At 30.9% G+C, this 15601-nt stretch overlaps 2 protein-coding genes and 1 non-coding gene across 5 annotated transcripts; all 3 read left to right on the forward strand.

The window, feature by feature from the left end:
- Positions 1-45: 45 nt before the first annotated feature.
- Positions 46-3394, forward strand: LOC100784310 (acyl-coenzyme A thioesterase 8-like). The gene is made up of 8 exons (XM_041005512.1): positions 46-61; positions 489-562; positions 870-951; positions 1424-1455; positions 2176-2253; positions 2358-2445; positions 2623-2735; positions 3332-3394. The coding sequence occupies exons 1-8, from the start codon at positions 46-48 to the stop codon at positions 3392-3394; spliced, it is 546 nt and encodes a 181-aa protein (XP_040861446.1).
- On the forward strand, positions 2363-11017 carry LOC100813197 (acyl-CoA thioesterase 2-like). Of its 3 annotated transcripts, XM_041004826.1 has the most exons (20): positions 2363-2445; positions 2623-2735; positions 3332-3482; positions 3841-4058; positions 4261-4353; positions 4818-4885; positions 5039-5120; positions 6334-6380; positions 7007-7132; positions 7285-7362; positions 7463-7550; positions 8074-8186; positions 8871-8933; positions 9004-9059; positions 9193-9297; positions 9523-9579; positions 9901-10002; positions 10141-10189; positions 10453-10521; positions 10718-10969. In XM_041004826.1, the coding sequence occupies exons 4-20, from the start codon at positions 4043-4045 to the stop codon at positions 10793-10795; spliced, it is 1290 nt and encodes a 429-aa protein (XP_040860760.1). In that variant the 5' UTR covers positions 2363-2445; positions 2623-2735; positions 3332-3482; positions 3841-4042; the 3' UTR covers positions 10796-10969. The 3 variants fall into 3 exon arrangements, with proteins under 3 accessions (XP_040860760.1, XP_040860761.1, NP_001357858.1); XM_041004827.1 differs by lacking the exon at positions 2363-2445 and having other exon boundaries at positions 2674-2735; positions 3420-3482; NM_001370929.1 differs by lacking the exons at positions 2363-2445; positions 2623-2735; positions 3332-3482 and having other exon boundaries at positions 3900-4058; positions 10718-11017.
- A 718-nt stretch (positions 11018-11735) lies between these two features.
- Positions 11736-11809, forward strand: TRNAV-CAC (transfer RNA valine (anticodon CAC)). Its single transcript has one exon. It is a non-coding gene; the product is annotated as a tRNA-Val (tRNA).
- The last annotated feature ends 3792 nt before the right edge of the window (positions 11810-15601 follow it).

Consider the following 15601-nt stretch of genomic DNA (forward strand, 5'->3'; position numbering starts at 1 on the left):
TTAGTAATAGTAATATAATAAGTTAGAAACTTTTCAATCAGTGTAATGACCAAGGAAGAAGGTGAGTGAGCCTCACCGAGAAAATTTGCTGTTGGATGCTGAGAAAATTTGCAGAAAAGAAAATAACAACACAACACACTTTGCACTTCTCTTTTTTAGTTGCATTTTTGTCCGGAGTATCACGATTGTGCGATTTTGATTCCTCCATTGATCTTTTTTTTAATTATTTAACAGATTTTCTTAATGTGATACTTAATGAAGATGATGAGGTATGGGCATATATGTTAATATGGCTTAATTGTACACTTTTGATCCCTCACAATTACAATAGCAGATTAGAAAAATGTAATTAAGTCAAGTCACATGTGATAATATGTCAGCTGCAACATCATCATGCAATGCAACTGAAACTTGCTTGAGGGATCAAAATCGCAATTATCAAAATTGTATTACTATGATTTGGTTTTCTCTATTTGATGTTCTTGCAGTGTTCGTGTTCCTCGGGAACGTTCCTCTGCTACGGAGGCTACCTGGCTCGTCTGTGCAGAAGATATCCGAACTTGTGATTCTCAAACACTATGGTAATCAAATTTGGATTTTGATACCCAAGTCCTACATCCCCTAAAAGCCAAATTAAAATATATAAATGAGGAGCAGCCTTCTCTTGTGTTAGCTGTTGGGGTTGAGTTAGGTCCAATCTCATATTTTGATACCCAAGTCCCACATCGGCTTACCATTTGTTGTTCACGCATCAAGCCCAAGTATTGCTCATTTTTTCAATTTTCATGTTATGTTTCAGAATTGAAAGTTGTCTACAAAAGTTCTTCAAAATTTCAGTTGTGTTGAATGTTTAGTTTCCTGGCTTGCAGGCTGAGGTTGTTGGCTCTGTTAGTGCCGATGAAGAAAATCATCCGGAGTTCCACTTGAAAAGATATGACTATTTTAGTTTTGGTAATTAATAAACTTCATTATTCAACATGGCATAGAAAATTTTGATTTACATGAGAATGAACTTTGTTACTAAAACCAAATTTTTGGTCTTGGTATCATACTTCTAATTCAGACTTCATTCTTATCCTATTTATTATATATAAATAAGTTTTAGTGTTTTGTAATTTAACACATATACAAAGAATATTATTAAAAAGTCTCCTTTCTCTCTTCCTCCATCCCAACCTATGAGCTAAACCCTATAATTTCAATACTATTCTGCATTGAAAATACAACAATTAGTTTTAAATTTTGTAATCACACAAATAAGGTTTGACTGCTGTAAAAAGCATATAGATCTTATTTGATATTTTTGTGAATAAACTTTTTGTCTGGAGTTTTCTTGTTATATTAAAGACATGAGACATATTACTTTGAATTGCTATATAACTATAATTACAGAAGACTAATAATATGAATTCGCAACTTGTAGGTTTACCAAATGATGTTCACCAAGCTGATGTCGTAGCTTTGACAAAGTCGCCTTTTGGTTTCTTTTCCTACTGTTTTCCAATGTCAACATGATACGTAAACAAACTTGTTTTTTTAATCCTATAGCAACTGTTTTTGTTTTCTTTGACAACTATCATGCTTGGTGCTGCCCCATGAGCACTCAACATTGCTGCAGCCAAAGTCTATCTGGAGTGCAGAAATAGCACCTGATACATGCTCATCAGTGGAACATATATTGCATTTGAAACCTATAGAGGTACCCATATATTATACTCTCTCGTCTCTAATTATAAGACATAATTAATTAATTTATGTTTGTTAAGAAAGTTAGTTAATTTAATTATTAGCATTAAAATTTTCTATAATTATAATATTTTTTCAAATTTATCCTTAACTTTATTGAGAATCTTTTCATCTTCTTCAATCTCCATAAGAGAGAGCAAGAGATAATTCAGAATATTTTATTAAAGAAGAGAGATGAAATAAAGTCTTATAATAAGGGGAAAAAAATTGTTAACTATGTCTTATATGGTTGTCTTGGTTTATCTTTGACATTAAGTAAATTGCCTGTGGTTTCATTGCAAACACTGCCGAAAGTTGCGGTCAGTTGAAAAACCTTTACGTTGCAGCTGCAATTGTGGTTGCAGACCACAGTTAAAACGATGTTAAGTAGTATCTTGCTATATTTTGTATAGTTCACCCATATATCATTCTGTTCCTTCTCTTTGGAAGGTAGATATCTTCCGAGGAATCACTCCTCCCGATGTTCCAAAATTTGGGAAGGTATTTGGTGGACAAATAGTTGGACAGGTAAGAAAAACTAAGTTGTCTTCATAGCACAGCATGTTCTCATGTCAGTAGCACTTTCTAGGCAATGATTGCTTACATGATAATGTGTAATATACATTCTACAGGCACTGGCTGCAGCATCAAAATCTGTTGATTGTCTTAAAGTTGTTTATAGCTTGCATGCCTATTTTCTTCTTGTGGGGGATTTTAACAGTAAGTGTGCTTAATCTGAACCCCATTGACAATACTCTGATTTAACTCCCTTCTCTGTTTCTTTCTACCATTTTTCCTTACTTAAAAGATTCATTTTCTATTCTTTGTTCACCTGCTACATTGTTTTGTAGAAGAACCTTTTCTTCTATTTTATTTATAATTCGCATTGTTTTCCAGTACCCATTATATATCAAGTTTATCGTCTCCGCGATGGGAAGAATTTTGCTAGAAGAAAAGTAGATGCAATTCAAAAGGGAAATGTGATATTCACTTTGCTGGCTTCATTTCAGGTAACCTCAATTCCTTACTTGGAATACGATAAAATTTCAGTTTTTTTAAGCTGTCAATCTGGCTAAGTTATCCTTTCTCTTGATTTTACACATATATTTGGTTATCATTCTTAATTGAATATATAGTCTATAATAAGGACAATTTTAGGATTAATCACATGCAGTTATCTTTAGTTTAACATTTCGGAGTAGTACTGTAAGGAATTAAAAGATGAATTGTCATTTGGAGGACTGAGGACCATCAGGGATTGTGCAAGACATCCGTGTCATTGATACAATAAAACTATCAAATTGATAATAAAAATGGGATAGCTTCTATGATTTTGGTATGAAAGGCATTTATATTTACTTGGGTTTTGGTTAGATAGGTTTTAGTACTGCTAGGAGTAGGTACATTGATGCAATATCAACAATTAGCAAATGAGGTGCAATTTAGCATTGGCAATATAATTGGAATATAATTGAATCTATGATAAGTTTTTTTTTCTTTTCTTCTAGTATTAGATTGTAAAGATTACAAAATATAACATGTTTGATGTAAGTGTAACATGGTCTTTTTGATGTTTTCATTTTGATTGTCATATGTACTTTTACAGTTTTACCACATATCCCCTAGCTCTGGTCAAGGAATTCTGCTCAAAATTCCGGAGCACATCTAACTTTGTTACTATTGTAATTCTATAGAAGGAAGAAGTAGGGTTTCACCACCAGGCAGTGTCTATCCCATCGGTCCCTTTCACTTCCAAGGTAAATCATATTAAATAATTATAGTTTTATTTTATTAAGTGATACTTATTATTTACATCAAATTACTTATAACAACTTTTATTTAATTATTTCGGTTGCTCTTAGTTACTCTCTTCCTTTTTTTTAACTACTATAGTATCAGTCAAGAAAATTGAGATTTATTATTTAAGACATTAATTTTCTTAATAGATGTTTTATTACATTTGTGATTTCTCTGATATGTCCCAATTTAGTCACATTTTTTTCGGTTATATCATGAAAAAAGTGTCTTTAATCACTTTTCCAAATTTAAAAAGGGAAAGAAAGAAAGGAAAAAAAAGGTGCGAAACCGAAACTAATAATTGCAGTGTATGAACAGAGACACATGTATCGAAGTCAACTTTCCAAACCGAGAGTTTCTATTGGTGCAACTTCCTCGGCTCTACGCTTTGACTGTACACTGCTCCACACCAGATAGAACCCGTTTCTTCCACTCTTGATGAATCATCATCATCACTAAACCGTTCAATCAGTGTATATGCGCATATTATTACAGTGCTTGAAACCGTTCAATCAGTGAAATGGCCAAGGAAGATGGTGAGAAATATTTTCTGTTTGGATGCTTAGAAAATTTAAATCTGCTGAAAACAAAACTTTGCTATTTTCATTTCGTTATCCATCGATTTCTCTGCCAACCAAACGGGAGAGGATCGGGAACTTAGAAATTTTAATTTTACTTTTATTTATTTTCAGTTTAATTTTTTGGTTTGGTTTTCTCTGTTTGATCTTGTTGTTGCAGTGTTTGAGTTCCTCGGGAACGTTCCTCTGCTACAGAGGCTTCCTGGCTCGTCTGTAAGGAAGATATCTGAGCTTGTGATTCTCAAACACTATGGTAATTAAGTTTGGATTTTTAAATTTTGACCTTGTTTCCTATTGAATTGGATTTTGTGTCATGAATTAAGTGGAAAAATGTTCAAACTTTGTTCAAATAATAGTAGCTTTATTATTATCTTTATGAGAAATGCTAGAAACACACTCTAAGTCACATTCTTTCCAACATCTTCTCTCTGATTGGTTGAAATTTATTGAAAATTACAAAATTTTGTGGGGCTCATATCATATCCTGATTTTGTAGTTTCAATAAATTTCAATCGATAGAGTGTTAGAAAGAGTGTGTTCCTACTAGCCTCCCTCTTACTGTTATTGTTATTATTTTTGGATAATTGGAGTATTTTAGAAGATTTCCAGTTATCCAGAATCTTGACAATCAATTGGAAGAGATGTTTCATTTATGGAAGGATGAAATTAATATATGCATTAATGTTTTCAATTCTTGGATGATGGATTATTGTGTAGAGCCGGGAGAGTATGTTGTTCGTGAGGGAGAACGTGGGGATGGTCTTTACTTCATCTGGGAGGGAGAGGTATGCTTATTTTTCATGTCATATTTCAGAATTGAAAGTTGTCTAAGAAAAGAGTCATTGGATCAGTTGGAGTGATGTAGATGCAGATCTGTAGATTTTATTGTTCTTTGAAATTTCAGTTTTGTGCTGAATGTTCAGCTTTCTGACTTGCAGGCTGAGGTTGTTGGCTCTGTTAATGCTGACGATGATAATCATCCAGAGTTTCAATTGAAAAGATTTGACTATTTTGGTTTTGGTAATAAACTGCATTCTTTTGTAGCTATGCTTCAAGACTTATGTTTATAGTTTAAGCGTTTTGCTTTCACCCTAAAAGGTATAGGCTTCTTAGGTCATAGGATCATGATTTGGTTATTCTTAATTATGTTTGTTAGAATTTCTGGAAAATATCTCATAATATTTTTATTGTAATCTTAGACTATTTTAGAGTATCTTAGAAGTGGTTTCCAGATTATGGTATCTTTACTTATTTAATTAGGATTAAGAGTTCAGTAGTAATAGTACAAATGAGGTTTAGTGATTTGTATTTTAACACATCCTTATATGCAAGAATATTATCTCTTTTCCCCTTTTCCTCCTTCTCTACCTAAACCATTTAATTTCAACATGGTATTGGACCAGTTATGACTGAGTGATCAAGAGTTCTATCCTTGTCACTTCCATTCCTTGAAAAAAAAGATTGTGTGGATAAGGTTAGGTGGACCTGTGCATTCTTCATGTTTCAAGCTTAATGAGCTTTGGCTTCAGAGGGGCGTGTTACCAATATAAAACCATTTGTGTGTTCACTTGATCACATAAGCCTTTGGAATATTTGGTTCATGACATAGTATCAAAGTGATACTATATTACGTGACCTATCCTGTAACTATTCCATTGCTGAGTTCCTTACAATTTTGGAACACCATTGTGATGACATTATTGTCTCCATGATTCTTTTCTTGCTAGCTGTTACAAATTCCTCCAAAATCATAATTTTCTTCCACCAATGTCACTTTCTTTTATATTTCCTTTTCTTGCTGCCATCTCAGATTTATAATTGTGTTCTGTCTCTCATTAAATCAACCCACCACTGTTTCCACAAATCAAATAGTTATCAGATCTCAATTCCACCAAAGTAGGGACATCCTAGTCACCAAGTTTTGCGTGTTCTGCCTTATTAGCACCCTTGAGAGTTCATAGTCTTTAATCACCACGATTAGTATTCTTTTGATGTCTTTGGTCAGATCCATCCCTGTTTCCCCCCATCACCATCTTCTTGTGGTTCTTTGACTCCCTTGGACTAGTATTTTTGCATTCAGTGATTAGGCTTGACATGTTTATTTGACATTCTTTTCTCCATCAGTTTTGACATGTATCTTGGCTACTTGTTACATTTAAGACATGAGAGATATTACTTTAAATTGCTATATAACTATAATTACAGAAGACTAATGTGAACTACCAACTTGCAGGTTTATCAAATGAAGTTCACCATGCTGATGTTGTAGCTTTGACAAAGGTGCCTTTTGGCTTATTTTCCTACTGCTTTCCAATGTCAACATATGTTGGAAATAGGAATATTTTAGGAGGATTTAATTACTCATTTGATCCCAATCTGAAGTTACAAAAACTTTTCCTTTTAGTCTTTATACTTAAAAACATCCCCGTTTAGTCCTTACACATACTGTTTTTAATCTAACCATAGGGACCTAAAGGAATTAAAATGATATGTGTAGGAACTGAAAGGGGATGTTTTTAAGTGTAGGGACTGAAAGGGGATGTTTTTAAGTATAGGGACTAACTGGGAAAAATTTTGTAACTATAGGAACCCAACGAGTAATTAAATCTTTCAGAAGATAAGAATTTTAATATTTTTATTTTTCCAAGTTTCCCAGGGACTTTTTATAGCTAGGTTTAATGCATCATAGTAAGTAGTGGTATCTTAATTGTTCTCTTGTAAATTGTTTTGGCATTTATTATGTTTGTAATACTCTTCAATACAAATAAGTCCACTCTGCTTGGAGGAATTATCACTCAAGCAAATTAAGAAAATATTTGGTTCCCTCTTCTCAGTTCTCATGACACGATATGCAAACAAACTTGTATTGTTAATCCTATAGCAACTGCTTTTGTTTGCTGTGACAGCTATCATGCTTGGTGCTGCCCCATGAGCACTCAGCATTGCTGCAGCCAAAGTCTATTTGGAGTGCAGAAAAATCTCATGATACATGCTCACTTGTGGAGCATATATTGCATTTGGACCCTATAGAGGTACCCTTATATATTATATACTATAATAGATAGATAAGGAAAAAAGAAACTAGTCAGATGTGATTGTGCTGGTTTATCTTTGATGTTAAGTAGTATCAGGCTATATTTTGTATATTTCATCCTTATATCATTCTGTTCTTTATCTTTGGAAGGTAGACATCTTCCGAGGAATCACTCCTCCAGATGCTCCAACATTTGGGAAGGTATTTGGTGGACAAATAGTTGGACAGGTATGAAAAAACTACTTTATCTTCATAGTACAGTATGCTACTCATGTCAGTGGCACTATCTTGGCAATGATTTCTAACAAGATAAAGTGTTAATATACAGGCACTGGCTGCAGCATCAAAATCTGTTGATTGTCGTAAAGTTGTTCATAGCTTGCATGTCTATTTTCTTCTTGTGGGGGATTTTAACAGTAAGTGTGCTTAATCTGAACTTCATTGACAATACTCTGATGTAACCTTTTCTGGTTCTTTCCTCCATTTTTCCTTATTTGAAAGATTCATTTTCTTTTCTTGGTCCAGCTGCTATATTGTTTTGTAGAAAAACCTTTTCTTCTATTTTATTTATAATTTACATTTGTAAATAAATGGTTGCAGTTTTTTTAATAGATGGCAGTCTAATGACCTTCTTGACAAATCCTACTTCTTGTTTTTCGTCACCAGTTTCTCTTTACTAGTGGGCATGTTTGTTTTGGTTGGGTATTATATACTATCAATCATATCATGTTTGTTTTGTTTCTCAACAATTGCAAGCTCTAAATCCTCGACTTTCTATAGTCTTCTAATAAAGTTTCTATCTTCTAAGAAGAAAAAATCAGATAGACTCAACTGGGAAAAGAATGCAATAGAGTGAAGAAATTAGGGATTATTTACTGCTAATTCATTTGTTTGTTAGCTAACAATATATTATAATCATTGTAAACTTTTGTTTTCCAGTACCCATTATATATCAAGTTAAGCGTCTCCGTGATGGGAAGAGTTTTGCTACAAGGAAAGTGGATGCAATTCAAAAGGGAAATGTCATATTCACTTTGTTGGCTTCATTTCATGTAATCCCCAATTCCTCATTCTTCTTGACTTGGAATAAGATTAAATTTCAGTAATTTTTTCTGTGTATTTAACTGTGAATCTGGCCAAGTTATGCTTTCTCTCAATTTCATACGTATATAGTCTATAATAAGGGGAAATTTTGGCATTAATCACATGCAGTTATCTTTAGTTTAACATTTCAGACTAGTACTGTAAGGAATGACAAGATGAATTGCCATTTGGAGGACTGTGGACCATCCAGCCTCCAGGATTGTGCAACTATATAACATGACATCCCTGTCATTGATACAATAAAATTAGTATCAAATTTATAGTAAAACCCAGGTGCAAAAGTGGGATACCTTCTATAATTTTGGTATGAAATGCTTTTTAATTTACTTGGGTTATGGTCAGATAGGTTTTAGTACGGTTATGAGTAGGTAACTTATGCAATATTATCAATTAGTAAATGAGATGCAATCCAGCATCAGCAATATAATTGGAAGAATAATGAATCTATGATATGTTTCCCTTTTTCTAGTATTAGTTTATCATGATTACGAAATATAACACGTAACATAGTCTTTAAGCCGTTTTCATTTCAATCGACATATGTTCTTTCATATATGCCCTAGCTCTTGTCAAGAAATTCTGCTCTAAATTCCAGAGCACATTTAACTTTGTTATTATTGTAAATTTTACAGAAGGAAGAAGTAGGGTTTCACCACCAGGAAGTGTCTATCCCATCAGTCCCTGCTCCAGATACGGCAAGTGACTAGCTTATATCCATAAAAATAGTTATGAATTTAGACTGTTACATTTTGTTCTCTGTTACAGCTTTTATCGTTGGAAGAGCTTCGGGAGCAACGTCTTACTGACCCTCGTCTTCCAAGGTATTATATGCTATCAATCATATCATGCTTGATGTTACAGTTTTCTATTTGTTTTTATTTAGTTTAGCTCCTGACAAATCTGTATGAAGATTTTCTATGCCATATATTATAATGAAAAAATTTGCTGCTTCAGAACTTACCGGAACAAGGTTGCTACAATTGAATTCATTCCCTGGCCCATAGAGATACGGTTCTGTGAACCTAAAATTTCAACAAATCAGACCAAATCTCCTCCTAGGTTAGCTTGATACTTTTCCAATTTGTGCTTGCATTTTTACTTGTATTTTATGCTATGGTTGTTGACAGAGATTTGGAGAGAGAAGGGAAAGGATTGGTGTACCATTCCAGTTCCAGATACATCAATCCTTTGCCTTACTTTCTTTGTAAATCATTTCTACAGAGCCTTAATGTCTGGGAATTTAATGCTGCATATTATCTTAACTTAATTAAAATTTGAATGCAGTTTGAGATACTGGTTTAGAGCAAGGGGAAAACTTTCAGATGATCAAGCCTTGCATAGGTACATAACTTATATTTAATTTACTGTTGGATATGTTCAGTTCTGAGTAGCTTTGTGAAATTGGCAAATGCATGAGCTAGGAGGGCTTTTATTGATGTGCTAATGCTTGCATTCCATGGAGCCTGTTGCCATAAATAGCTTCTAGTTTTGTTAAAATTTGTGCTGTCTTTGGAAAAGTTATGTCGGAAGAAAGAACTAGCTTGGTCATAGTGGCTTTAGTACCTACCATATTAAGATCAACCAATCCAAAAGCTTAAATAGTAAGGGCTTATCAACTCTTTTATATATAACAATCAGTGGATTTGGTTTGTGTTGATGAAGGTGTGTGGTAGCATATACATCAGATCTAATCTTCCTTCAAGTGAGTTTGAACCCCAACCGTAGGAAGGGAAGGAAGGCTCGTGCTGTGAGTCTGGACCACTCGTAAGTATCTTAGTCATGTTATGAGTAATTTATGTAGTAACATAATAACATGTGAGACTTCAACTAACAAGTTTTCAAGCTATGATTATGAATTTGCTCTCTTCCTTTTTGTTTAATGCTTTGCTGGTTTTATTTCAGCATGTGGTTTCACAGACCTTTAAGAGCTGATGATTGGATACTATTTGTGGTAAGTGTCATAAAGTGTTTCATTATAGGAAAGTTAAAACAACAAAAATCTTGGCGAAAAAATATTTTTTTTAGGAACAATTAATTACTCAAACAGCTAATAAGTCAATAAATTGGTGGCTCGTTAAGCACTCTTTGAATATTGTTAACTATTTGAGTAGTTAGTTTTTTCTAAATTAAAAATATTTTTCCCCAAAATTCCTTTTTTATATTTTTATGTTTTTCATCATGTAAAGTTTTTAATACGCCCAATTTGTTCTACAGATCTTTAGTCCTACTGCCAATAATGCCCGCGGCTATGTCACTGGCCAAATGTTCAATCAGAAGGGAGAGGTAACTAAGGGGTTAATTTACTGTGAAGCCTATTGAAACAATTAAGTTTATGATATATTTTTTATATGAAAAAACATTTTTATCAAATAAGCGCTTAATTTAGCTGTATACCTGAAATATCTCTTTTCAGCATTAGTTTCTCCTATTTTCCCTAGTTCTACTTTTTCATAAGATTTATGCATTTGACAACTTGCAGCATCTTGTGTCTGTGGTTCAAGAAGGTGTAATGAGGGAAGTTATTTCTGCTAAGTCAGCCATCAAATCTAATCTATGAATAGCTAAAAATGCACTGAAACTTGTGGTGTTCTTTTTAGTTTTGTCTTCTTTTGTTTTCCTTCTATAGTGAATGATCGGGTGAACCATACAATAGGTGGTGCACCACTATATCACCATCATATAGTGCACCTTTATTTTTAATCAACGGTTCAAAATTGTGATTGACAAGTAATTGATGTGTTAGATTTATTTACAATTAACTAGTTTTAAAATTTACAAATTGGTCCTTTTGTTGTCGCGTTTGTACCATCTCCTACAAAGATTCACGCCTCTGTCGGCTCTTCCATCACCACGAGCCCTGATCTCTGCTGGCATCCGCAACAACCATGGCTCATCTCTTCATTTCAAAAGTTATAGCTTTACTTCATCAATCACTATACAACCAGAATTGCCAATTCAAATGTAAGAAAAATATACTTTTTTTTATGGACAAATGATACATATAACATTACCTACCAGTATAGTCTTGCTTCCTAAGTCTTGGGAGAAGACAAATGATGAATTCTGGGTTTGTTTTGGGTCCTTATGCTTTCAAAAACACGTTGAACACGAATTGTTATTTATTTGGATTACACTAAACGTGCTCTAACACGTAACGCAAATACAAATATTCCCAGAGTCATTGAAATGTTATTCTAGTGGAAAGAACTTGACTATCCATATTTGGAGGAAATTAATTTTAAGCCCAAAATAATACGAGATATGTTACACAATTTACCAATGTAAATTTTTAACTCTTATTGAAGAGCAACATCAAATATCTATATTTTATATGCATATAAGTTTCGTCCTGTCCACCATTCGCATATTTGGGATCAATAAAAAAAAAAAAAACTTGAGAGCGCAAGAAAAGTATAAAATGAATATTATTTTTTCAAAATTTTCAGTTTACTTTATATTCTTTGAATAAATATAATGAAAGTAGTTATAACATCAACGTCTGGGTGGTGTAGTTGGTTATCACGCTAGTCTCACACACTAGAGGTCCCCGGTTCGAACCCGGGCTCAGACAGTCATGTAAGTTTTTTATTTTTTACTGCTAATTGATTTCAAGTCATTATCGTTTAATGCAAGATATATGGTATTGAGTTTGGAATGGATGTTCTAAGATGTAAGATATATGGATCCTCTAATGCCACTCAAGAGCTTATAGAGAGGAATAGAAGTCGTATATTTACAGACACCCTTCTGATGCCGAATATGTGTTTTGTGATGTGTAGATTTTGTCTTTTGTTTTTTAAGATAGCTCACACATCTTTGTTTATTCTTAATAAAAAAAAATTAAAAAATCAACCTAAAGATTAAATTAATATTAGTTTTGTTGGATTTTTCTTTTTAATGATGGTTTCTCTTTAGTATTTTTTTAGATTATTAAAGAATTTTACAAGTTGTTTTCTTACTTTTTTTTCCCAAAGATATAAAGTTCATGTATTGTGGAATATGTTGACTCTTAATATTTTTTGTGAGGCTTATTATTATATAAAATTATAAATAGTTGTTTTAAGATGAATGTATATTTTTGTAAAAAAAAAAAACAGATGAATATATAATATAAATTTAAGGGTAAGTGATGATATAATATTTAGTGCTATTATTATAGCACTTATATCAATTTATAAATAATAAATATTTTTCTTCTATATTATTAAATATTACATTTAATAAACGTAATATTTAATTATTAAATTTATGAATTTTTTGAAAATTTATATATCTTAAAAATATTAGATCGGATCTTATATATAAAAAACAAATACTTTATTCATCAATACAAATAAAAGTGGTTAAACTAATTCGTTTTAATTAATATAGTCATAAACCTAAATTTTATATATAAGAATGGTTTATTTATATTTTAAATAAATCATTCTAAAGTGTTTTAAATTCATGTAAAACCATTAATTTCAATTTTTATTTTCCACAAAAATATTTTTTAAAGCAACCATTTTTTTATTGTGAGTAGATAGCCAAGCCAAACCCAAGTAAAGGCTACACTCATAGCATCAGCTAAAAGCAAATGGCCCATTCACTGTATATTAATTATTAAATCTAAATTAATTGTTAGGAAAGTGGCTACCTAAATCTATCTACTTCTACATTTATCTATATCTAACTATATAATTATATAGCAAAATAGACCTGAACCTAACTATGTAAAAAAATTAATATTAACGTACTATCTATCTATGTGTGTGAGAGAGAATATTTTATATCAAATTTATATAAAACATTAATGAAAAAACAGAAGTTGAGCATACTCATGAAAGCGTAAGTTATAATGGAAGAATATAAACAAATAAAAAAGATGATAATTTTTTATAGAAATAAATAATCTTGTAATTCAAGTTAGGTAGAATTGTTATTAGTACCCTATTTAACCTAACTGTATATCATAAACTCAATATTACTATTTAAATTAACTAAGTGATTAAGCATAAATAATTAAAATTAAAATCAAACTATTCGGATATTATTTGAGTTCGATCACTGACAAAAATAATTACTAACTAAACTTTACTTATTTTCCTATTGAAGTTCGGATTAATCAAATTCTTTCTCCTCTAATGAATCCTACTATTAAGATAAAAACAATTAATATTAAAACTAAAACAACCCTATGATCGATCTGTATGTGTTTTGTGGGACGTTGGAATTTTTTTTGTTAATGAGAATAGTCAATTGGCTGATTCCTCCTCTTCATAATCTCAATACTAGCAAATAGCAATTTATGCCACAATTAGGTTAATATTCACACACTTTATCTATATCAATTAAAATCTACATCTTTAAAATAATTAAAAACTATATCTATTTAATATAATTCACACTATTTATACTAAATATCTTTTCCAAAATTATTTCATCAATAAATAAATATTCAATAAATTTAAAATTCATTTTAATTTTTTTAAAAAATACAATTGAAAATTATTTATTATAAACACACAAAATGCACATATGTTATGACAGGACAATCGCGTGTAATTCTTATAACAGATTGTGTTGTTAAATTTTCATATGTTAAAAGTAGTTTATCACATCAGATTAAATGGTGAAGAAATTAAAAATACAAATTACCAAAAAATTACACGTAATTATTATGTTAGATTTTTTATGACATGTCAAGTTAATAGGGTACAAATCATGTCATTATTTAATAGTATTAGATGACAGTAGAAACTAAAACAAAACAAAAATAGCTTTGAAGGATTAAAATAAAATCAAATCAAAATATTTGAAGGACTAAACTAACCGTACTCAATTTTATAGGAATTAAAAAATTATTTTTAAGTCATTTTTAAATTATTAGTATTTACAATTACAATGATATTAATTTACTTAACAAATGTAGCTTGTTACTAGAAGTGTCCTAACTATTTTCCCCTAGTATATATTTAACATAGTTGGATAGTCCAAATTTAAATTTAAAATCATAAATTAAATTGAAATTATTTTATATCAATTGATTTATGCGTTAAGTGATAATTATTTAACCAATTTAAATGAGATATTTAAATTTTGCTCTTCAAGAAAAACTTGAATTAGCAACCGAAATTTACGACCACCTAAAATCAATCATAGTGGCAAATCAATGAGGTCGGGACTCTTGGAAACTTTGAGTCGTATGGCCGTAGGGGTAACCACCCTCAATATATATCTTGATGAAGCCGTAAACGCTATGAGATGTTATTGATTACGAAAAAAGGAAAAAGAAAATTTACATAAATCATCAAATGAAAAAAAAATGTGCATCTGTTGCGATTGGTAATGGTGGGTGAATTTATTTGTATTTATTTGCCATAAATGCTATTGATGCCATTGAATGAGATATAATCGGTTATAGCATCTAGAATGTATAATTATTTAGGCGAGTTACTTATTATAATTTTATGGGTTTTATAATTTTATATAGATTTAAATATTATATGAAAATTCACTCTGTTGTTAAGGTTATATTGAAGTGAGTGATTAATTTAATTTAACGTCCTATAATGTTTGAAAAATATTTTATTTGTTATTAATTTGTTAAATAATGATTGCTTATATGAGCAATAATATTTATATAAATAACGTCATATAATTTGTTTTAGTGAAAAAATCAAGTAACATTATTTTAAAGTAAACAGCTTATGCACTGTCATTAGAGATCTTGATACGAGAATATTTTGTGGATGACGGCTTTGTGCCATTTAACTATTGTAAGCTTCTCGGGTATAGCTAATACCCAATTATCAATATATTATAATTTTTTTCAATTAAAAAAATAAATTAAAAAGACAAAAGAAACCTATCTTTCATATCTTTGTTCATATCTAAACAAACTAATATCATCAACAATGAATGATTATTTAAATGAGTTATTTATCTTATTTTTATGAGTCTTACAATTTCAAATATGTTTAAATACTATACAAATTCACTCTAATGATTAAGTTCCTATATTGAGTGTTAAGTTGATTTTATAAGTTTTGTAATACTTGAAAAAAATATTATTTATGATATAAATGTTGTTCAACAACAATTAATTATATAAGTAATTCTATATCATGTATCAAGTGAAAAAAAATTAAACCATGTTGTTTAAAGTTAAATCATTTGTGTAAACATAACAACTTGATATCAAAGTTTGACTCTTCCTTTGAATAAAAAAAATGGAAATAGAAGAAAAATATTATCACATTGAATGTATCAACAGAAAAATATTATCACATTGAATGTATCAACCGTACATCACACATGCATGCCCATAGACATATATAATTTGTAGCTCTCCTATAAATAGAACTACTAAGCTATTGCCTCT

This window comes from Glycine max, chromosome 9, assembly GCF_000004515.6.
Source record: "Glycine max cultivar Williams 82 chromosome 9, Glycine_max_v4.0, whole genome shotgun sequence".
Taxonomy (NCBI): Eukaryota; Viridiplantae; Streptophyta; class Magnoliopsida; order Fabales; family Fabaceae; genus Glycine; species Glycine max.

What these genes read in the sequence shown, in the direction of transcription:
- LOC100784310 (XM_041005512.1), top strand. An exon ending in GTGGACAAATAGTTGGACAG is followed by an intron (nt 2,254 to 2,357) that starts GTAAGAAAAACT and finishes TACATTCTACAG; the next exon opens with GCACTGGCTGCAGCATCAAA. An exon ending in TCTTGTGGGGGATTTTAACA is followed by an intron (nt 2,446 to 2,622) that starts GTAAGTGTGCTT and finishes ATTGTTTTCCAG; the next exon opens with TACCCATTATATATCAAGTT.
- LOC100813197 (XM_041004826.1), top strand. An exon ending in ATTTGACTATTTTGGTTTTG is followed by an intron (nt 5,121 to 6,333) that starts GTAATAAACTGC and finishes ACCAACTTGCAG; the next exon opens with GTTTATCAAATGAAGTTCAC. An exon ending in ACTGACCCTCGTCTTCCAAG is followed by an intron (nt 9,060 to 9,192) that starts GTATTATATGCT and finishes TTGCTGCTTCAG; the next exon opens with AACTTACCGGAACAAGGTTG.